This window comes from Podarcis muralis, chromosome 13 (genome assembly GCF_964188315.1).
Source record: "Podarcis muralis chromosome 13, rPodMur119.hap1.1, whole genome shotgun sequence".
In the NCBI taxonomy this organism is placed as follows: Eukaryota; Metazoa; Chordata; class Lepidosauria; order Squamata; family Lacertidae; genus Podarcis; species Podarcis muralis.
In genome coordinates, this window is record NC_135667.1 from 42,376,431 (window position 1) to 42,400,457 (window position 24,027).

Below are 24,027 nucleotides of genomic sequence, written 5' to 3' on the forward strand. Positions count from 1 at the left end.
AGGCGCTGTCAGGGTCTCTCGTCCAGCCCCTCCTCTCCCCAGTGCCAGAGCAAATTAAGCCCCCAGCCAGCAGCCGGTTTTGCAAACAGATGCTTGTAGTTTGCGGTTCATTCTCTCTCTCTTTTTTTTCAAAAAAAAAAAATATTTATTTGCTTTTTCAAATCGGCATTTTACGCTCACATATCCAACTTAAGTTGTAAAATCGAGATGCCAAAGAATCTCCTGGACATCCCCCTCCTCCCATTTGTGGGTCCTATTGTTAGTCGTTTCCTCCTGCATCTTTTATAATAACCCAAATCTTTTACATCTCCATTACAGTGGTACCTCAGGTTAAGTACTTAATTCGTTCCAGAGGTCCGTTCTTAACCTGAAACTGTTCTTAACCTGAAGCACCACTTTAGCTAATGGGGCCTCCTGCTGCTGCCACCGCGCCGCCAGAGCACGATTTCTGTTCTCATCCTGAAGCAAAGTTCTTAACCCGAGGTAATATTTCTGGGTTAGCAGAGTCTGTAACCTGAAGCATATGTAACCCAAGGTACCACTGTATAGCCAAAATTCACCATTAAACTACAAGTGCTATTCCAATCCTACTAACGGTTTTAACTGTTTACAATGATTTTTTAAAGATAAATTATAAATTTCCCCCATTCCTTATTAAAATTCTGGTCTTCCTGATTTCTGATTATTCCTGTCATTTTAGCCATTTCGGAATAATCCATCCACTTGATCTGCCATTCTTCTCTGGTCGGGACTTTATCTTCTTTCCATCTCTGGACCAAGAACATCTGTGCAGCTGTGGTTGCAGATATAAATACCGCATATTTCCATCTATAACACGCCCCCATGTATAAGACACCCCCTATTTGGGGGGACTCAGATATAAGAAAATGGGGGGAGATGTAATTGTGTCTAAGACACCCCCTAATTTTTGACATTATTTTTTAGGGGGGAAACCTAGTCTTATACACGAAAAATACGGTAATCTATGGACTTCAGCACCTAGAATTCCTAAAAGAAAGACTTCGGGGCTTTTTAAAGAAAAAGTTATTTTAAACCTTTCCCCCCAATTCATTATATATCATTTCCCAAAATTCTTTTACTACCTTACACGTCCACCACATATGTTAAAAGGTGCCTTCAGTTTGTGGTTCGCTCTCGGCCTCAGCCACTGCCCTAACACACACCCCCCCGCCTCTTTCTGTAGTGCTTGGGCAGTTAGTGGGGCCCACACATTATTCCCTGGATGCTCTGCCCTCTAACCGCAGCCACTTGGTGGCTGGTTATCCTTGCTCCATGGTTGGAAGATGGCGCTTTGCACATGCACAGAGACACTTCTAACCACTTTGTGGTTTCTGGGGCTGAGCACGACAGTGTGGAGCTGTGGGAATGTTCAGGGTGGCAGGAGAGGATATATACAAAGTGTTGGTGCTGACGTTTAAAGCCCTAAACGGCCTCGGTCCAGTATCTCTGAAGGAGCGTCTCCACCCCCATCGTTTTACCCGGACACTGAGGTCCAGCTCTGAGGGCCTTCTGGCGGTTCCCCCACTGCGAGAAGCCAAGTTAACAGGGAACTCTACCAAGAGGGCCTTCTTGGTAGTGGCACCCACCCTGTGGAACGCCCTCCCACCAGATGTCAAAGAGAACAACAACTATCAGACTTTTAGACGACATCTGAAGGCAGCCCTGTTTAGGGAAGCTTTTAATGTTTGATGAATTACTGTATTTTAATATTTTGTTGGAAGCCGCCCAGAGTGGCTGGGGAAGCCCAGCCAGATGGGCGGGGTAGAAATAAATAAATAAATAAATAAATAAATAAATAAATAAATAAATAAAATAATTATCCTTCCTAACCTGCGCTAACAAGTTCCTTTACTTAGCAGAGTGCATTCCCCTTTCTGCAGCAGAAAACTACTTGCAAACTCGTGCAAGTTTCTTAAGACAATACGCAATTCGATCTGGCTTGTCCAGATTAAAATGTGTTCTAATATTTTCCTGGCTTGACTGCTTGAATCCCTCCTAAAAGAGTAAAGACACCACATAAGCAATAAAAAGAAAGTTCACTCGTGATCAGACAGAGCAGAGTGTGATCCCTGAAGGCAGGCTTTAGGGTTAAAGTTACAAACTTATACTAACAGGTTTATCCCATAAGAGAGATGACCTGGGGGACTGCTTGGCTGGCAGCCAGCAGTTCATTCCAGGAAGTTTGCAGGACGAAAAGAAGATGGGAAAGAGGGAGAGTGGCAGCATGCCTTTTCCTTTTACCAGGTCTGGAAAGGTCACACCCACCCACTAATCACATGCAAGGAAGGATGCTCCAGGCCAGGAGGAACAGGAAGTTTAGACTGGCAGGACCAAACATTCCTTTGCATGTCCACTCCAGGAAAACAAGGAATGTTGTACTTGACTGCTCTCAGTGGATTACATCCCGCAGGAGCAAATTGCACCCACCTCTAGCCTGCAGGGTCTTGCTTCTGCCTCTGAGTTGCCTGATAAAGATTCAGAAGGTGGGGATGGAGTGAAAAGATCCTTCCAGTGGTCAAGGAGGCGGAGCTTCAGTGATTTGCATAGCTCCTTGTCTCATTCCACCACCCACTCCGGCCACCACCACCAATAGGTAGAAAGATAAGATAATCTGCGTCATGGCAATCTCCTTTTGCAGCCCATTTTCTGAAACTCCCAGGGGCAACTAGTTGACTGCTGTCAGAAACACAGTGGCAAGCTAGATGGATCTTTGGTCTGATCCCATAAGGCACTTCTTATTGTGTTCATCCTTGCTACAGATTGCTATTAGATCTGCTCAGATCAGGTGTGTGTGAGAGAGAGTGTGTGTGCACATCCCCCCGATAATAATTTTTATTAGTTTTCAGTCACAATCCAATAATAGCCTCATTATACAATACCAATTTATAATGCAATTCCTAATACCAATCATTCAAATGCCGAATTATATACCATACTTTCCTGTCTGTAAGATGCCACCGTTGTGTATAAGTCACAAAAAATTGTTGAGCTTTTTTGGGGAGAATTGCCCAGAGATGTTGAGCTTTATTAGGGGGCGGGAATCACTCACCCCACCCGCATGCTTCACAAAATCCGCTTCCCGTCTGTCCCCTTGCCAACAGAAGCTGCCAATCGCCAGCCCAATTGCCGCAGCATCGGCCAATCAACACCACCCATTGACGCAGCAACCAACTAAAAGAAAGGCTTCAGGCTTTGTTTTTTTAGAAAAGGTTGTTTTAAACATTTTTTTCAACTCATTATATATCATTTCCCAGAATTCTTTTACTACCTTACATTTCTACCACATATGATAAAAAGTGCCTTCTTTTTCCTTACATTTCCAGTATACATTTGACCCCATCCTGTACATTTTTGCTAATTTACTAGGTGTTAAATACCATCGGCACATCATTTTCATGTACCGTAATTTTCTTTCAACGTGTAACATGCTGTGGACTTTAAATCCCAATTCCATAACAGTAGACCCATTGTAATCAATGGACCTGACTAACTTAGGTCTATTAATTTCAATGCATTGGCTGGATAACTTCCCAGTGTGTCCCAGCAGAAGGGGACTACGTTGAGTTATTCACAGTTGAGGACAAAGCAACAACAACCGCTCAGCCCTTCTCAAGGAACAGTGCTTCCAACCTGTCAATCCTCCCTTGCAGTTGTAGAAAGGCAGGGGTCAGCAATTTTTTTCAGCAGGGGGCCGGTTCACTGTCCCTCAGACCTTGTGGGGGGCCGGACTATATTTTGAGGGGGGGGGGAGAATGAATTCCTATGCCCCACAAATAACCTAGAGATGCATTTTAAATAAAAGGACACATTCTACTCATGTGAAAACACGCTGATTCCCAGACTGTCTGCTGGCCGGATTTAGAAGGCGATTGGGCCAGATCCGGCCCCTGGGCCTTAGTTTGCCCACCTATGGGTTAGATCAGGCTTCCTCAACCTCGGCCCTCCAGACGTTTTGAAACTACAATTCCCATCATCCCTGGCCACTGGTTCTGCTAGCTAAGGATCATGGGAGTTCTGGCCAAAAAAACATCTGGAGGGCTGAGGTTGAGGAAGCCTGGGTTGGATTCAACAAATAGTTGCTCACTAGGGGTAGAGGGAACCTGCCTGCCTCCAGCTCCTGTCAGTTTCACCATTTATGAACTGGCATAAACTTTGACCTAAAGGCTCTTCCACGTAAGCCGAGCTATAGATGTTTCAGAGAACCTAACTCGACCGTACTAATTATATCTCAGGTTATTTGTCATACGTCCAACTGCGAGAGAGCCGGCTGAAAAGGGGATAGCAAAGGCTTTGAAGCATGGTAGGAAAAATTATTTGGGAGAGGTTGGGAAATCCCCTCCTCCTTCATTGCTTGAAAGAGGTGGTGTGTGCTTGTGAACGCATATTCCTTGCAGGGGGATCTCATTTCAGAAGATACAGGTTGTTATAGGAATTTTAAGGTCTTATATAAAATATATGTTCATAACTGTACAAGGCAAACACATACAAAAATATATAAACCACATGTCTGGAAACAGTACAGGAAAACAGTCCTAAAGCCATTTTGACTCTTTCAGTCACCTCAAATATTTCTCTGCAAGGAGGAAGGAAATGGAAAAGCCTTCCCATTGTCTCTTTGTTCAAAAATCCTGTCTTAAGGGTGTGTCTGTGTATGAATAGGGTGAGCCTGTGACTTGGATTCAGGAATTAAGTAGTTATCATCACAGAAGAGTGGCCAAATGGCCCAGGTAATGCAATCAATGATCCATTATCAGGTATCCTGGCAGACAGGAGGAAAAAAACCAACACACTCAGATTTCTGCTGTAGACCGCCTCTTCTCTGGTGTATGTATGATGTATGCAGGTGGTGGTCTTGGGCTCCAGGGTGGGCAATTTAAAATGTCTGTATAAGGGCTTGCACGCCATTGTTCTGGGTTCCTCCGCTTTGCAATTCCCAATTGCAATTCAATGTATCCCTATCATGTTTTATGATTTTCCTGATATTGTAAGTGAGCCGGAACTGGTCTGTGACCATAATAATAAATTCATTCATTCACCCCTTACCTTCCTCCTTGCAGATAAATATTTGAGGTCAATTTGGAAGGGTCAAAATGGCTTCAGGATTGTTCTCCTGTACTATTTCAGACACATGGTTTATATACTTATGTATGTGTTTACTTAGGGACGCGGGTGGTGCTGTGGGTTAAACCACAGAGCCTAGGGCTTGCCGATCAGAAGGTTGGCGGTTCAAATCCCCTGACGGGGTGAGCTTCTGTTGCTCGGTCCCTGCTCCTGCCCACCTTGCAGTTCGAAAGCACGTCAAAGTGCAAGTAGATAAATAGGTACCACTCCGGCGGGAAGGTAAACGGCATTTCCGTGAGCTGCTCTGGTTCGCCAGAAGTGGCTTAGTCATGCTGGCCACATGACCCGGAAGCTGTACGCCGGCTCCCTCGGCCAATAAAGCGATATTAGCGCCGCAACACCAGAGTCGGTCACGACTGGACCTAATGGTCAGGGGTCCCTTTACCTTTAATAATAATAATAATAATAATAATAATAATAATAATAATAATTTATTATTTATACCCCGCCCATCTGGCTGGGCTTCCCCATCCACTCTGGGCGGCTTCCAAAAAAACCATTAAAATACTGTACTACATCAAACATTAAAAGCCTTCCTAAACAGGGCTGCCTTCAGATGTCTTCTAAAAGCCTGGTAGTTGTTGTTCTCTTTGACATCTGGTGGGAGGGCATTCCACAGGGAGGGCGCCACTACCGAGAAGGCCCTCTGCCTGGTTCCCTGTAACTTGGCTTTATGTGTTTACTTTGTACATTTATGAACATTTATTCTATATTTGGGACCTTAGAATTCTTATAACACAAGGGAGGCGTTCATGGTGAATTCTGGCACCTCTTTTTCTAGAAAAATAGCACTGATCGTCCCTTTTAATCGGAGAAATGTTGGAGGGTATGCAGTTGTGGGCTGATGCTTGCAGCTGGGGAGGATGTACTTAATGCCCTGATATCCGGTCATTTGTTCATTGTAATAGATGTAGGCCCATGATTGAATATCGCTTGGTGGCACTCATACACCCTGCATAAAATCTAAGGTCCTTCTAGACTGTCACTCTCTTCCTTTGCTCCTCTCAGAAGCCTCTGTCAGATGGGACTGAGTCGTCCATATGCAGCACTGTTGATTATAAGCCCCCAGACCCTGAGGAGGAGGTAGCTGTGGCTGAAGAGGATGCCGAGAATGATGAGCCAGAGGAATGCTTCACTGAAGGTAGGGTAGCCAGACAGCAACACGGGTCTTCTGGGAAGGACTTGAATAGAGCCATGCTCTGCTCCGGTACATGTGAAGAAGAGAGCACATATTGCTTTGCCTTGAGAGAGCCAGTGTGGTGTAGTGGTTAAGAGGTTAAGAGTGGTTAAGAGCAGTGGATTCGTAATCTGGTGAACCAGGTTCGCTTCCCTGCTCCTCCACATGCAGCTGCTGGGTGACCTTCTCTGAAGTCTCTCAGCCCCACTCACCTCACAGAGTGTTTGTTGTGGGGAAGGAAGGGAAAGGAGATTGTTAGCCGCTTTGAGACTCCTTTGGGTAGTGATAAAACGGGATATCAAATCCAAACTCCTCCTCCTCTTCTTCTTCTTCTTCTGTTTAGGGAAGGTTTTAATGTTTGATACATTACTGTCTTTTAATATTTTGTTGGAAGCCGCCAAGAGTGGCTGGGGATGCCCAGCCAGATGGGCAGGGTATAAATATTATTATTATTATTATTATTATTATTATTATTATTATTATTAACTGACAGGGCCCAGGCCCAGAACCTGCTTTCATTGTTAAAACAGCCTTAGAGTACATGACAAAGTAACAGAAAAAAGAATGTCCTCGCGCATGTGCAGGTTTTTTTTTAAAAGTCTGCAAACCAGACATCATTAATTAGTTGGGGTGGTTTTGGTTTTTGTTTGCATTTCCTTTTCATTGAGATGATGGAATGTTATATAAATAGTTACAGAATGTACGTTAAGCAGCAGGCAGCGAGATAAACAGGATAGCGTTTGGCAGAAACCAAACCGCAGCAAAATGGAAACAGCGCTGGCTGTGACAGGTACAGGTCAGAATGGAAACTGCAGCTTTCTTCTATTCCTATCTGTGGGCTTACTATTGGCATGTCTCTACCTGCAGCCTGTGTCCGGAGATGCCCTTGCCTCTACGTTGACGTCAAGACAGAGAAGGGGGAGAAGTGGTGGAACCTCCGGAAGACGTGTTTCAAGATTGTGGAGCACAACTGGTTTGAGACGTTCATCATCCTCATGATCCTCCTTAGCAGCGGAGCCCTGGTAAGCAAGGGCTAGCTACTCCTTGGGGAGGAAAAAATTTACTTAACCACGTGGGTGGGTTGCAGAAAAGGTTTCCCCAGATGACTCTGCACCTCTTCCTCTTTCAGGCTTTCGAAGACATCTACATAGAGCGCCGTCGGACCATCCGCATCATCTTGGAATATGCTGACAAGGTCTTCTCGTATGTTTTCGTTATCGAGATGCTTCTCAAGTGGGTGGCTTATGGGTTCAAGGTCTACTTCACCAATGCCTGGTGCTGGCTGGACTTCCTCATTGTTGACGTAAGTTGTTTGAAACAGGAGTCCATTTTTAGTATTGTTGCTGGCTACCGCAATCTCTGCCAAGAGGCGAAAATTCCAGGGGTCTTAACCAGGGTTTGTGGGGGGGAAATGAGCCACAGTGGAGGCTGTAGTGCAGGCATAGGCAAACTCGGCCCTCCAGATGCCTTGAGACTACAGTTCCCATCATCCCTGACCACTGGTCCTGTTAGCTGGGGATGATAGGAGTTGTAGTCCGAAAACATCTGAAGGGCCGAGTTTGCCTATGCCTGCTGTAGTGTCTTTATGAAATACGACTTATTTACACGTATTGACTCCCGAGTCTGGATGGAGAAAGGGTTCTGAGCATCACATCTCACAAGGGACTTGCTGCCCACAGAAGCGCAGCACTGAATTCGAAAGAAGCCAAGACAGCATCCCTGTGTCTCCTCTACACAGCTTGTCCGTCCCTCAGCCTGGATGGCCTCAGGCCCCCCACCCTTCTTCTCCCCCCAAAACCCTTGCTAAAAACGCAAGCCAAGCATCGGGTAAAAAGGACGTTTTTTCCTGTGGTGACATCACACCGCCTGTAGTCCTGGCAGCCTCCCCCTCCCAACCCTGCTGTTGTCTTTTGCTAACAAACACACAGTTGCAAACCCATCACAGTATTAACCGTAGAAGCTGGCTGACAAAATTTGATTCTGACAGCAGATGTTATACGTATCCGTCTCAAAGACTGGTCCCAAAACATGGGTCGCTAAATGGGTAACCATGTTCCTTCTTGTGGATATTTTAAGGATGTTTGACAAGAAACTTGCATCCTGACCAGGGATCCTTTCGGTGGTCTATCTCTTATCGTGCTTGCCAGCTTTGTCTGTACGCATTCTGGTTTCTCCACCAGGTCTCCCTCATCAGCCTGACAGCAAACTGGATGGGATATTCGGAGCTGGGGGCAATCAAGTCCCTGAGGACGCTCCGTGCTCTGAGACCCCTTCGGGCTTTGTCCAGATTTGAAGGCATGAGGGTAAGTTTTGCATGGCGTCCCGAGGTTTCGCTCCCCACTCCCCACCCCCCAGCGGTGAGGATTTCACAGAGAGAGGACTTCGTGTCTCTTGGAAGGAGGTTGTGGGGCTCAGGCAGGCCTCAGAAACGTGTCCTTTGAGCAGCTGTTTCTGGTGCCTAATTTATTTAAAGATGTTTACATCTCCAAGGGGGACGCGGGTGGCGCTGTGGGTTAAACCACAGAGCCTAGGACTTGCTGATCAGAAGGTCGGCAGTTCGAATCCCCACGACGGGGTGAGCTCCCGTTGCTCGGTCCTTGCTCCTGCCAACCTAGCAGTTCGAAAACACATCAAAGTGCAAGTAGATAAATAGGTACCACTCCGGCAGGAAGGTAAACGGCATTTCCGTGCGCTGCTCTGGTTCGCCAGAAGCGGCTTAGTCATGCTGGCCACATGACCCGGAAGCTGTACGCCGGCTCCCTCGGCCAATAAAGCGAGATGAGCACCGCAACCCCCGAGTCGGCCACAACTGATCCTAATGGTCAGGGGTCCCTCTACCTTTACATCTCCAAAGAGCTCATAATAGTGGACACTGAGTTGTCTCTCCTGTTCTATCCTCGCAACAGCGCCCAAGTGATAAGCCAGCATAAGAGACAGTGACTGCCCAAGGTTACCCAGGGACTATGGATGAATGGGGATGAGAAACCAGGTCTTCCCAGTCAGAAAGTGTGAGGCGAAAGCTAAGTGTGGGTGAGCCTAGAGTCTTGTATGTTTCCAGTACACTGGATGGCGTCACATCTCACGGGTGAAGAGTGTGCTATTATATTCACATGTGCAGAATATTCTCCACTCCATTATGGCACTGAAAATAGGTTCTGGAGCTCATCCCTGGCAATCCCTGCTTCGGACAACCCTATAAACTTTTGGTGGCTCTAAGGATCATTCCCACTTACCGTATTGGCCTGAATAATAGCCTCACCCGCAAATAAGCCGCACGGGGAGAGACAATACCTGAATATAAGCCGCTCCCTTCAAATTCCGCAGGCACTCACACCCGTAAATGGCAAATGTAGAAGAAAACTACAGCAATATCGTAAAAGCCAATTTTTGTAAGGTGGCGGATTTAAGCCGCACTTTAGCTTTTCATGGTCGGAATTTGGGGGGGGGGAAGTGTGGCTTATATTCGGGCCAATATGGTATGAATGTTGTAGAATTTCCGATAAGCTGATAAACCACATTTCTAGCCTGCAAGCAATATAATTTGAAAAACTCTAAATGTGGAATTTAATTTAAAGTTTGTTTGTTTTTTAAAAAGAAGATGGCTGTGTTCTGCATTTGTGAAAAACAAAAAATCATCTTTGGCATCACTTTGGTTAAGCCGCCTCTTTCTCTGGGAGCCAGGTGGTCGTGAATGCCCTTCTGGGAGCCATCCCTTCCATCATGAACGTCCTCTTGGTCTGCCTGATATTCTGGCTCATATTCAGCATTATGGGGGTCAACCTCTTCGCGGGGAAGTATTATCGCTGCATCAATACCACCACGGGCGACTACTTTGAGCTCTCCGTGGTGAACAACAAGACCGACTGCATGACTCTCCTCGACGTTTACAATGCCACGGACGTCCGCTGGGTCAACGTCAAGGTCAATTTTGACAATGTGGGCATGGGATACCTCTCCCTTTTGCAGGTGGTGAGTGCACCCCCTTCGCCCCTCATTCTCTGCCTGCTAGGGGCCTCCTTTGAATACGCTTCTTCTGAGGACTTTTCTCCCATCATGCCTTGCAAGGAAAAACCCCACCGCCATGTCTGTGTCAATGTGGCAACCTTCCTTCGTACTGTATCCAGACTTCTCCCCGGTGGTTTGCTGCGGTTATAAGAGAAAACTGCTCCCTTTTATTTATGGGGTATTCCGGAGCACGTATAGAGTGGGTTCCCTTTTGGTAGGAGATAATAACAGAGGCCAACCAGAGTATATTGAGAAGCAAAGGGGCTAGTAAGCCTGATTTTTATGCAAGGAGCTGTTGCAACAGGGTCCCCACTCATCACACGCAGGAGGGAGGAGAACCCTGAAAAACGGTGTGCAAGCCCTTATATAGACTTTTGAAACTGCCCACCCTGTAGCCCAAGACCACCCCCAAAAACTGACATACATCACAGAAGGAGGCGGTCTACAGCAGAAATCCTGTCTGCCAGGATACCTGATAATGGTCACTGGTTGCATTACCTGAGCAGCCTGACCATTCTTTTGTGATTGTTAATACTTTAGTTCCTGAATCCAGGTCACAGGCTCAGCCTATTCAGGCGCAAAGACGCCCTTAAGACAGGATTTGCAAGCAAAAAGACAATGGGAAGGTTTTCCCCATTTGCCTCCCTTACTGCAGAGGAATAGTTGAGTTCATTGGGAGAGTCAAAATGGCTTCAGGATTGCTCTCCTGTACTATCTCAGACACACGGTTCATATATTTAGAGATGTGTGTATTTATGAATATTTGTTCTATATTTGAGGACTTAAAATTCTTATAACACTGATGCCTACTTATTGGGGAGGCACATTCGCCCTAGTTTCTGGTTACTCAATGGCAACTGCACAATAGAGATTCGGGGCGCACAGCCCAGTCCCCATTTGGTGCACCCCCCTCTCAAACTCTTCCCCCCCCCACCAGTTGGAGGGTGAACTTCAGAAGCAGGAAGTCTTCCCCATTTGATTTTGAACCCTACATAATCATAGATTCAGAAGGGTCATCTAGTTCAACCCATGACCCTGAGATCAAGAGCCCCATGTTCTACCGACGGAGCTAACAACCAATGTTCCGAACTGCATGGTGAGCTTCCACAGGTATAGGAGCACTTGTGGCAGGGGAAGGAACTGAAAAAGGGAGGCGCTGGTAAGACCCCACCCACCTGCCATCTTTTTAATACCCAAAGCATTCATACATACTGCTACAAAAGTTGGGTGCCTCTGCCTCTTTCTGCTGAGTGGTGGCAAGAGCCTAGGGGGCAGTGCAGCCATGGAATCCAAGGTTTCTCTCCCAGCCAGCCTTCAGCCAGCCTGCCCAAGATGGATCCCAATCTTCTCTCCCTTTCTTCTTCCTACCGTACCTTGCTAAAGACCCAGTTACCCTGGCAACCTTCCAACTCCCCTGTCTCTGTTCACACCTCAGGGCAAGGAGGGAGGGCAGTTCACTTGCACTGCTAGTGGCCCTCAATGGGTCCTATATTGTTTCTTAACAGCCCTAGCTTGGCCAGGGCATAGGCTGATCCAGGAATTCCTCTGCAGCTTATATTTCTCCCTTCACATCCCAAATAATCAAAATCCTACTATTTATTAATTTCTGGGTTTGGGGTCCCCCCTCCAAGAGTATAAATTGACATGTGCACATTTCTCTTGTGCAGGGCTGTCTTAACCATAGGCGTTAGGGGTGCTGGGCACCCGGGTGCCCGGCTCTCAGGGGCGCCAGGCCGAGAGTCTGGGGCCCGAGAGTTGCAGTCTGGGGAAGAGCCTGTCCGTTGGAGCGCTGTGGCAGGCTCTTCTGCTGCGGGCAGCTCTCCGCCACGAGTTCAGGGGCAAGCGAGCCAGTGGGGCACTGAGGCAGGTGGCTGGTTCTGCCCTCCTGCGCGCCTGGGATTGGCGTAGGGCAGTGGAGAGGCCTGCCCAGAGTGCTTCTCTGTGCCCTGCTCTGCCCTGCCTTGCATGCCTTGACGGCCGGCCCAGAGCGTGCTGCCCCCCCAAAAAAGGTTGACAACTCTGGGCAACCGGGGGCGGCACTGGGCGGATATTTGCACCCTGGCGCCACATATGCTTGAGACAGCCCTGATCTTGTGGATCTCTGTTCTGCCCCCCAAGTGCTTTAAGAACCTAGCAGCAAGACCCCACCTCTGCCAGGCACCACAATGAGTTTATCCTTCTGCGTTCTTCGTAGGCCACGTTCAAGGGCTGGATGGACATCATGTACGCAGCCGTCGACTCCCGTGAGGTAATTCTGGGCTGAGGAAGAGGTGTTTGCTCAGCCCCACAGGCCTGTTGTAGGGGCAACCGGGTCTGGCCTGCAGAATGGGGGAGGCGGGGGCCCCGACCGCAAGAGAGGGTCTCTTCTCAACCTCTTCTCTGACCTCCCAGGTCGAGGAGCAGCCCGAATACGAAGTCAACCTCTACATGTACATCTATTTTGTCATCTTCATCATCTTCGGGGCTTTCTTCACTCTCAACCTTTTCATCGGTGTCATCATCGATAACTTCAACCAGCAGAAGAAAAAGATAAGTGTCTCTTGGCTTTGGGTTACAGCTGCGGGTGTCACTGCCACAGATGGGGTGGCTGTTAGTGGGCACCTCCCGTAGCAATAAAATTGGACTTTGAGGCACAATTCAGACATTTATCTTTGAGTAGAATGACTCCCGCGTGCTATTTGGAAGCGATGCTCGCACTGTCATTGAAATTCTACTCAGTATTGATCCAGAGTAGATTCCAATGTATAGTAAGCAGAGTAAAAACCTAAACACGTTGCAGGATTCCCCAAAAATTGACCAGAGGCAATTATATTTCATCCACAGAGCTTTACTGCTACTGAAGGCAAATGAGCAAAATGGTCACAAATCCAATATATTCAGGATTGGCACTGTCCATAAGAAATCCAGTTGCAGCAGACCTGACTTAAACAATAACTTATAATAAGTCTAAACCTTAACACTACATACAGAATACCACACCAGAAGGAAGAGATAGAAAGAGAAAGTGAAACCCAGGCTCCTTCTGGCCTGTTTTTGTAGTCAGCATGACCTTGACAGAAAGAGATAACAGAACCAGTTTAAGCCAGCTGTACGCAGCTTCTCTGAGGGAATAACCCAAACATTATGAAGTTTCTTTCACACAGAGAAGCTTCCAGAACCCTCTTGAATTAAATAGAATAGGGAAGATCTCTACACATCAGATCAATACTTTCTGCACTAAGAAATGCAAACTGACACACACAGTTCCGACTACAGGAGTCAGTATCTGGCGCAGAGTTCAGGGACATCAGCTGGGACCAGTTCACACAGCTGGTTTTTGAGGTGGAAGCCCACCTTGATAAATGAGCTCGGGTACCAAATCTGAGCTCCACAGTCAGGCCTAGATCCTATTCTCTCAGCGCCGGGACTCTGCATGATAGCAGAGATTCACAGAGCATGTGCAGATCAGAGGGCTTAACTTGAACCAAGCCTCATGTCTCACCAGTTTCTGTGCCAGAAGTAAAACTTCCCAAAATGGCAAAGAGCATAGAAAGTGGAGGAAGAGGAGACTCATGAGGAAAATAGGTTTTGTAGTAGACAACATAGCCAGCTGGGGTTCCCCCGCAAATGTACATGGAGTCAGGGTTGGGGGGTGATTTTGTAGACCATCTGTTCCATCCTCCCTACTCAATGAAAAGGAATCTAGAATGAGAGGCTGCGTAGACACAGCCCTCTTAGAGCTATAATTCCTAGCACCCTTGATAAACTACAGTTCCCATGATTATTTTTGTCACACACTGCACATTGAAAACATGATTTCCCCCAAAGAATCATGGGAACTGTAGTTTAAGGTTGCTGGGAATTGTGACTCTGCAAGGAGTAAACTATACTCCCTGTGATTCTTTTGGGGTGTGGGTGGAGTCATGCACTTTAGATATATGTTTAAATGTTCTTTAAATGTATGCTGTGGGTGTGACCTCTGTGGGGAGCAATGTGCTTCCACCAGCTGCTTCAAGACATTCAGTAATGTGAGAGCCCACTACCCTTAAGCAACAGGCTTTCAAAAATGGTGGAATCATAGAATTGCAGAGAGACCTTGTGGGTCATCTAGTCCAACCCCCCGCTGTGCTTTCATTGAATCAAGCCATTTCTAAACAGAGACAGCTACATAGTCCCTGGACCTCTGGTTAGCCGCAGGCACTTGTGTGTTGCATCAGGGAGGGAAACCGCCTGCCCTCTGAAAGAACAACTTTTCACTTTCCTGGGCCCTTCTTTTAATAGACTGAAGTGGTTTGGCAGGGAGAAGGGAGAAGATGGCCAAGGCCATTTTTGGGACTGGGCCAGTCAAAGACAACTATGGAGCAGGGCTTAGAGCAGCCGGTTAGATACGTCTTTCCTTAGTTGAATTAAATAGCCCGAGACTTAAGACCACAATAGAGTAGCCTGGCAACAACAGGGACGTTTCTAGAAATCCAAAGCTCTCACAGGACACTGAAGAGTGAGTTAGCATCATTTGGCAGGATGGAAGTGAGGGGAAGCATTTGAGGCTTCTGCTGTCGAGTGACAGACTGATTGACAGAGAAAAATAAACTAGTGTGCATGAACAAGGCATAGCTGTCAACTTACAGATTTGAAAATAAGGGACTAGCAGCCTCGAAAATAAGGGATCAACAGCCAAAATAAGGGATTTTAGTCAACCAGCAGCCAAACAAAGCCTCAAGCGGTGGTTCCCACAGCGCAGCAACCCGGCAAAGGGGATGCAGCAAGGAAAACCACTGTCACCTCTCCGCTGGGAAGTGCTGAGCAAAGGCGAGTCCCCAGGCAACGCGGCCGATTTGATCGGCACCAGGCATGCAAGCTCCACCCCCCAGTCGTTCTTAGACTCCTTATTGGGTGAGCAACGCAGCCAAGCAACACAGTTGGAGCCTCCCTCCTCCCTGGCCGGCAGGGAGGGAGGGAGAGGAGCTGCTTCCTTTGAAACCCGGGAAATTTAAGGGACATCATCAATAAGGGACAGCAGCGGGACAGGGCGCTGGGATAAGGGACTGTCCCGCCAAATAAGGGACACTTGACAGCTATGGAACAAGGAAGGAGACTTGTTACGAGTGGAAGGTGGGGAGGGGAGTTTGGGTGTTTGGAAAAGATGGAGGCAGTCAAGCAAAATTGACCAGACTCTATAAATCCAGCCCAGTTACCACCGCTCAGCCTCAGAAATTAAAAGGCAGATTTTGTGGTTCACACCAAGCCCTGGAAACTGGGTGTGATGTGGGGCTGCCAATCAAAGACAGTGGAAGCCTTGCGTGGGTCTTGGGCACGGCAACAGACGACTTCCTCCCATGTCTAATAAGTTGTGATTCCCTTTTTTACTTTGGAGGAAAGGACATCTTCATGACAGAGGAACAAAAGAAATACTACAACGCCATGAAGAAGCTAGGCTCAAAAAAGCCGCAAAAACCCATCCCAAGGCCTCAGGTATTTATTTGCTTAAATAATGAGAAGCCACCTTTCTGGTCCAAGGTAGCCGACAGTAACTGCACCCTAAACCACAACATAATACAGTGCACCGTAACGAAGGCTTGACTCTGGCATGTTGTATGATGTTGTGTTTTACGGTTATACAATTTTTCAAAGCACAAAACCCAGCAACGTATTAGAATATAAATCAGTATGAAACAATTTCCAAGCCACAGCAGTAAAGCAATAAAACTAGCAGAATGTGCAGAAGACCCATATCAGTTAAAAGCCAGTGGAAATGGTGCATGAGAAATTATACCAAGGCAACTAATGCAAACGTAATTTGCAGCAAGTACAGCCACAGCATAATAATAATAATAATAATAATAATTTTTTATTTATTTATACCCTGCCCTTCCTGGTTCAAAAACTGGGCTCAGGGCAGCTAGCAACAAATTCAAAACACTTTAAAACACTTAATTATAAAAAGCAGTATAAAAACATGAATAACAATAAAAATCAAAAATCAATTAGATAACCCCCAGGACTAGCTGGCTGAATTGGTCCTACTTGGGCCAGCGAGGAGGCCAGGGGAGAATTAGCTGTGGGGTCTCAGAGCAGGTGATCGTCATAAAAGGGGAGGGGGAGGGAAGAAAAGGGAAATGAAAGATCAGGCTGAATTCAAATTAAAGGCCAGGTGGAAAAGCTCTGTCTTACAGGCCCGACGAAAGGAGCTTAAATCCTGAAGGGCCCTAGTCTCATGGGACAGAGCATTCCACCAGGTCGGAGCCATCACTGAAAAGGCCCTGGCCCTGGTGGAGGATAGTCTAACTTCCTTAAGGCCCTGTTACGTGGCTTTTTGTCCATTGCATCGAGAGATCTTGAATTCTAGCACCCACAGAGCCAGAGTTGCATGATTCCCAACATTCATTTGATCACAAAAGTTTACATGATGTGTGAACAAGAGATCCTCCTTTCGTGCGCTGAGCCAAGATTCCTGCAGCATAGGGGAATGCAGGGCTGTGGGCTTCGTGACAACAGAGGATGCGCACACCTGTCTGCAGATAGTGTGCACCCCTGATGTTGTTGCGGATCTTTGTAAATCTATTTGGAACAAGGGAGGGAGTGGAGAAGGGGAGACCTGGGCTTGCTTCCCAGGCAATCTCCACCTGTTCTCCACCCCTGCTACCATACCACAGCCTTCCCATTTTTCCTTCTCTCTCCTTTGCTTCCCAATTTCTGCTGAGATCCAAGTCCCTCGACTCCCCACTGCTTCCTTCCTTTTTTATTTTACTTTAAAGCTTTTTATTTTTACTTTATTGAAAAATGCAAACTGAAACACCACTGCTTTCTTGAGCCAGCCTATGATTTCTTTTTTCTTAGCCCTCTGTTTTTTCTGCCCATGACGTTATCTAGGCTGCAAAAAAAGAAAGAAATAATAGATTTATTTAAAAATTATATCTAAACAAATAAACAAATAAAACTACGCATAGTGTTTCTACTTAAAATTCATAAGAATCTTATGCACAGGATCACCATTCTGCTTTTGGACCAGTCAGGGAATTTGTATCCTGCTGGTTCTTAATGACCACAGACGTCTGTTAAAAGTGGTCCTGAGAACTGCCAAGGAAAGCCAAAGGAGGCAAGTGTCTGTCTGAAAGGATCAGAGGACAAACTTTCAATTTGCCACAAAGCTTTTTACCCTTCCTCATGGTTAGGGCAGTATAAACAAACCTTATGTGCATTTACCGTATTTTTCGCCCCATAGGGCGCACCGCCCCATAGGACGCACCTAGATTTTTTGGGGGGGAAATAAAGAAAAAATTATTCCCCCCCCCCAGGCGCGGGGGAAGCCCGAGCTTCCCCCAACCCCAGCCCCCAGAACAGGCTGCTGCCTGCAAGCCTCGCGAGCCCGGCGGGACCTCCCGCCGGGCGCGCGAGGCTTGCGGACATTTGCCCGAAGCATGGGGCGTGCTCCGCAGCGCGCCCCGTGCTTCGAGCTGCAGGCTGCCGCCCCAAGCCTTGTGCGCCCGGGGGAACTCCCGCCGGGCTTGCAAGGCTTGTGGATAGCTTCCTGAAGCCTGCATTCGCCCCAAAGGACGCACACACATTTCCCCTTCATTTTTGGAGGGGGAAAAGTGCGTCCTATAGGGCGAAAAATATGGTACATAATAGAAGGCTCAGAAATTAAACAAAAACAACTCCTTCCTTTTCTATCCTGCAGTTCTTCCAAAGAGCTCAAAGGTAGTTAACTCATGGGTTGTTCTCTGTTTTATAATAATAATAATAATAATAATAATAATAATAATAATAATAATAATAATTTATTTATACCCAGCCCTCCCTAGCCAAGACCGGGCTCAGGGCGGCTAATACCCGATATAAAAACAAATTGATTGAAATACAACTTAAAAACAAGATTAAAATACAACATTAAAACAGTAAAACAGTAAAATACAGCCTCATAGCAGGGTCTCCCAAACTTGGGTCCTCCGCTGTTGTTGGGCTACAACTCCAACCATCCCTGACCACTGTTCCTGCTAACTAGAGATGATGGGAGTTGTAGTCCAAAAATAGCAGGAGTTCCGCGTTTGGGAAACCCTGTTTTATAGCAACCTTGCTGGCTTGATTGGACTGAGAGTTGGTTCCTTGCCTCAAATCATCTCAGTGGGGTTCCTATTCAGCCAGACCAAGTCCAGCACACTGTCCTGTTATTCCACACAAAAGCTTTTTGGAGCACACATACATTTATTATTTTCCCATTTCTTTGCCCGTTTGAACATTCTTGTGTGGGGTTTTCTCCTCCATTTCTCTTCTCTTCTCTTCCCTCGTCTGTCTCTGCCCGTATGTCTTTGTCCCTTTCCTGTGTGTCTCTCTCTCTCACCTGTGCCTGCCTGCCTGCCTGCCTTCCACCTTACTAAAGAACAAATACCAAGCGATGATCTTTGACTTTGTGACCCAACAAGCCTTTGATATAGTCATCATGATCCTCATTTGTCTTAACATGGTGACGATGATGGTGGAAACAGACGACCAAAGCGAAACCAAGATAAACATCCTCTTCCAAATCAACCTGATCTTCATTGTCATCTTCACGGCCGAGTGCTTCCTCAAGATGATTGCCCTGCGGTACTACTTCTTCACAGTCGGCTGGAACATCTTTGATTTCGTCGTGGTCATTATCTCCATCATAGGTGAGGAAAATGTGAAGGTGGCAAATGGGCAGCATTTGGGCCTGCTCTCTTTCTTAATAACTCTTAAATCTGACAAAAAAATTGTCCAGTAGCACCTTAGAGACCAACTAAGTTTGTTCTTGATGCTACTGGACAAATATATACAGTGGTACCTCGGGTTACATGGGACGTGGGTGGCGCTGTGGGTTAAACCACGGAGCCTAGGACTTGCTGATTAGAAGGTCGGCGGTTCGAATCCCCGCGACGGGGTGAGCTCCCAATGCTCGGTCCCTGCTCCTGCCAACCTAGCAGTTCGAAAGCACGTCAAAGTGCAAGTAGATAAATAGGTACCGCTCCGGCGGGAAGGTAAACGGCGTTTCCGTGCGCTGCTCTGATTCGCCAGAAGCGGCTTAGTCAAGCCAGCCACATGACCTGGAAGCTGTACGCCGGCTCCCTCGGCCAATAAAGCGAGATGAGCACCGCAACCCCAGAGTCGGCCACGAGTGGACCGAATGGTCAGGGGTTCCTTTACCTTTACCTTGGGTTACAGACGCTTCAGGTTACAGATGCTTCAGGTTACAGACTCTGCTAACCCATAAATATTACCTCAGGTTAAGAACTTTGCTTCAGGATGAGAACAGAAATTGTGCTCTGGTGGTGCAGCGGCAGCTTGAGGTCCCATTAGCTAAAGTGGTGCTTCAGGTTAAGATCCATTTGCTATTAACAATTTTTAAAAACTGTATCTCTTTGATGATGGACAAGAGGTTCTGAAAAAAATGACGTCTTCCTAACTGTCTTTCAGGACTTGTCCTCTCGGACATCATTGAGAAATACTTCGTATCGCCCACCCTCTTCAGGGTCATCCGCCTGGCCAGAATTGGGCGTGTCCTGCGGCTGATTCGGGGAGCCAAAGGCATCCGGACGCTCCTCTTTGCTTTGATGATGTCGCTGCCTGCTCTCTTCAACATTGGCCTCCTCCTCTTCCTGGTCATGTTTATCTATTCCATTTTTGGGATGTCCAACTTCGCTTACGTGAAGAAGGAATCTGGCGTGGACGACATCTTCAACTTCGAGACTTTTGGCAACAGCATCATCTGCCTTTTCCAGATCACCACGTCGGCCGGTTGGGACGGCTTGCTGAACCCCATCTTGAACAGCGGCCCCCCGGACTGTGACCCCGAACTGCAGAACCCTGGCAGCCATGTGAAGGGCGATTGCGGCAACCCTGCCATTGGCATCTTCTTCTTCTGCAGCTACATCATCATCTCCTTCTTGATAGTGGTCAACATGTACATCGCCATCATCCTGGAGAACTTCAACGTCGCCACGGAGGAGAGCAGCGAACCTCTGTGTGAAGACGACTTTGAGATGTTCTATGAGACTTGGGAGAAGTTTGACCCCGACGCCACGCAGTTCATTGATTACGCCATACTCTCGGACTTTGCGGACACCTTGCAACCTCCGCTGCGGATCGCTAAGCCCAACAAGATCAAGCTGATCACTTTGGACTTGCCCATGGTTCCTGGGGATAAGATACATTGCTTGGACATCCTCTTCGCACTTACCAAAGAAGTGCTGGGAGACTCGGGGGAAATGGATGCCCTAAAGCAGTCCATGGAGGAGAAGTTTATGGCTGCCAACCCCTCAAAGGTCTCCTACGAACCCATCACCACCACACTGAAAAGGAAGCAAGAGGAGGTGTGTGCCACCAAAATCCAACGGGCGTTTCGGCGGTATTTATTAAGGCGATCGATGAAACAGGCCTCTTACATGTACAGGCACAGCCAGGATGAGGAGACCCTGCTGGAAGGAGCCCCTGAGAAAGAAGGATTGATTGCGAAGAAAATGAATGAAATATATGGGTCTTCGGGCTCAGAGGTAGACATCCAAGTGTCTCCAGAAACCTCCCCACCTATTGAACTTAAACCTGTCGCCAGCGCAGAGACTACGGACGATCCTAGCAAAACCAAGAGAGAGGTGGATCGTGGGGGGAAAGAGGAAGGCGATTCCGGCAAAACGAAGGAAGAGGAGGATCCCGGCAAAAAGGAGGAAGGCGACCCCAGGAAAACGAAAGAGAAGAAGGAAGATTCCGGCGGAACAAAGGAAGACGACCCCAGCAAAAGTAAAGAGAAGGGGGGCACCAAACGTGGTGTGAAAGAGTCGTTTGTATAATGCAAAGCACTTTTGGCCAACTGTCAATTGGCACCCAGATCCAAAAGACTTCTCTCACAGGGGCCCTTCCAAAATCATGTGCTGTAGTGAGCTAACCACCTTCTCTTACCAGGTTCCTTGTACTCAGCTCAACATCGTAACTTTGGAAACAGAGCCTCTCCTGGTTTCAAGTTGGGGTTTTGTTGTTGTCGTCGTCCAGATTCGCCACAATGAGCGAAGATACCTTCTTTTTTCCTTATGAGGTTAATGTGAACGATCTCTATTGCAGGTGAAAAGAACAGGTGTTTTAGTTTAATGGTAGGTGATGTCACATGTTCCAGGGCCAGTTCTGCTTTCAGTGCTTAATTACTAGCGTTTTTCAGAAGTCTTGGAAGAAGAGCCAGAAGAGAAGGAAATGGCCAAAGATGCAAGTCTTCATAATTTCAGTCCTGCCATGTTCAAGCTTAGGCATGGAACCAGAAGCCCAGTTTTAAGGAACTCAACCAGAGTTGTGTATGTGCTTCACTTGAAAAGAAAAATGTATGAAAAACTGGGTTTTGTGGCCTGAATCAGTTACGCAGATTTTCCTGTGGCTGCATATTCTCCATAATTCATTCTGCTTGTCAGGGGTGAACAAAAGCCTTGCCTCTGTATCACTGGCGTGCAACAGACATGCACACACACAAAACTTTCAAGGTTTATGTTTGCAGCCTCAAGGCCTAGATACCTGCTTGCTTTTTCAACGAAAGCAGAGGTTTTAAAGATGCCGAATTCAGTGCCCAGTGTCAAATTCTGCGCCCATGCGATCACGGAAAGCAGAGTGCACAGAGCCCTGGATTTAACAACTTCTATCTGCTGGACAAACTTTGTGAAAACTTCTGTCTTCAGCCATTTTCGCCCGCTTTTCCAAAAGCAGTGAAGAACTGCTGTCTGCACTGGTTCTCAGATATTAACATCTGGATAGGGCTCTGTGGCTGACTTCTTATGAAAAAAAGGAAGTATTTCTTAATGTTATCTCCTGGTAACAGACTGATAGGCAATTGGCTTAGGAGTGTTTCCAGCATGCAAAGGGGAGGTGAATAGAGCTGAATAATAATTGAAATGAGGGGACAGTTTGGTGAACAAAAATCCACAATGTCTTAAAAAAAAACTTGCTTCAGCTTTTTCCTTTCAAGTATTTGGAAGGACTCACAAGATATTTCTTTGTGTTAGAAATGGTTTAAAGTGCAATTAAGAGTCTTAACCATTTGAACTCTCTATATCGTTTATTTTTTAAAAGTAAAAATAAAACAATAGCAAAAGTAATGTGCTGATCTGTTCTCAGGGTTTCATGTCAGCTTTAAAGTTGTTCTCATTCTCTACCAATCACCTAGGAAGATGTGCTGCGCTTTTACATAGTACCTATATATTCTGTCCAGATACGTAGACCGTTTTGCTTCGCCTCTCCCACCACTCCATCAGTGGTGCATTTGAGTAATTTTAGATTCATTCTTCTGCCCCAAAGTCCTGTCCTGATGGCACCATTTCCCCACATTGCCCCCCCACTCCAGTCCACACAGCACGCAGGGTATGGCCTAGAAGCTTGGAGTCTGTGTAGTTGTTCCCTCACGCAGGGCTGAGGGAAGGGAACTGAACTGCAGGGACCTGCTATCTGGATAACCCAATAGTTTATTGAACCAGCCCCCCAGAAATACAAAGGCAATAAATTCCTGGTAAACATCCGTTGATATCAACTGAACCCATGCAAGATGTTCCCAGTGGCTTGTGCCCCCAGCCCAACCAGTTTAAATAATGGGAGACACATGAATATTTAAGAACGGAAACAGTACTGGTATTCACTACCCTCTCTCAGCCCTACATCGCCCCAGTGAATCTGACAATTAGAAATTGGTTTATTTGTTCTGTCTGCCACACTCTGCCTCTGAGGCAACCATTATTGCCATCTGCTAGAAACAGTATATTGGGCAGTGTGGATCATTGACCTCCTGCGGCAGTTGATTGAACTTTGAAAAGGCTGCCACCTTTTCTGTAGTTTTCTTGATGTAAGAATCCAGTCAGGTTATAAAGCTTTTGTTTTATTTTTTCCACTTGCAGAGATAGATGACAGACAGACAGACAGACAGACAGACAGGAAGGACATGGGTGGTGCTGTGGTATAAACCACTGAGCCTCTTGGGTTTGCCGATCAGAAGGTCAGCGGTTCGAATCCCCACTGGGGGGGTCCCAGCTTCTGTCAACCTAGCAGTTCAAAAGCACGTCTGCGCAAGTAGATAAATAGGTATCGCTGCAGCAGGAAGGTAAACGGCGTTTCCGTGCACTCTGGTTTCCGTCACGGTGTTTTGTTGTGCCAGACGCAGTTTAGTCCTGCTGGCCACATGACCCAGAAAGCTGTCTGCGGACAAATGCCAGCTCCCTCGGCCTAAAAGCGAGATGAGCACCACAACCCCATAGTCGTCTTTGACTGGACTTCACTGTCCGGGGTCCTTTACCTTTTTTATAGATAGATAGATAGATAGATAGATAGATAGATAGATAGATAGATAGATAGATTCTGCACAATTTCCTAACCACTAAAAAAAAAGTGTGCAAATAAATTATCTCCCAGAGAAGGGTCACTGAGCAATTTCAAACAGAACCAGCAAATGTTCTGACAGTGGAAACATTGAGGTTAATAGAAAATTAGCCACCATCCTTTGACCCATGAGGAGTGAGTGGGTAGGTGGGTGTCATCCTGTGGACTTCAAACAATTTGCTAGATAGTGGGTATGTATAGACATGCATAACTAGAGCAGTCTGTTTTGGTCCACACGTACAGTACAACCTTCTCTGCAGAGTAGAGTCCAGGATAAACCAGTTCTGCTTCCTTCCACCAGATGGCAACTCTGCACAGCATCACAAAACCACCACCTCACCTTTCCCCAGAGCAGTTTTTAAAATAACATTTTA

At 46.8% G+C, this 24,027-nt stretch overlaps 1 protein-coding gene across 3 annotated transcripts in view; it reads left to right on the forward strand.

Moving 5' to 3' along the window:
• SCN4A (sodium voltage-gated channel alpha subunit 4) overlaps window positions 1-22,665 on the forward strand; it is a 97,523-nt gene extending 74,858 nt beyond the window's left edge. For all 3 annotated transcript variants that reach the window (XM_028702755.2, XM_028702753.2, XM_028702752.2), the window contains 10 exons: window positions 6,151-6,283; window positions 7,187-7,341; window positions 7,449-7,622; window positions 8,500-8,622; window positions 10,001-10,288; window positions 12,519-12,572; window positions 12,716-12,853; window positions 15,671-15,775; window positions 18,681-18,951; window positions 19,733-22,665. In XM_028702755.2, the coding sequence (XP_028558588.2) occupies window positions 6,151-6,283; window positions 7,187-7,341; window positions 7,449-7,622; window positions 8,500-8,622; window positions 10,001-10,288; window positions 12,519-12,572; window positions 12,716-12,853; window positions 15,671-15,775; window positions 18,681-18,951; window positions 19,733-21,102 (2,811 nt within the window). In that variant the 3' untranslated portion in view covers window positions 21,103-22,665. The remainder of the gene's footprint in view (window positions 1-6,150; window positions 6,284-7,186; window positions 7,342-7,448; window positions 7,623-8,499; window positions 8,623-10,000; window positions 10,289-12,518; window positions 12,573-12,715; window positions 12,854-15,670; window positions 15,776-18,680; window positions 18,952-19,732) is intronic.
• The last annotated feature ends 1,362 nt before the right edge of the window (window positions 22,666-24,027 follow it).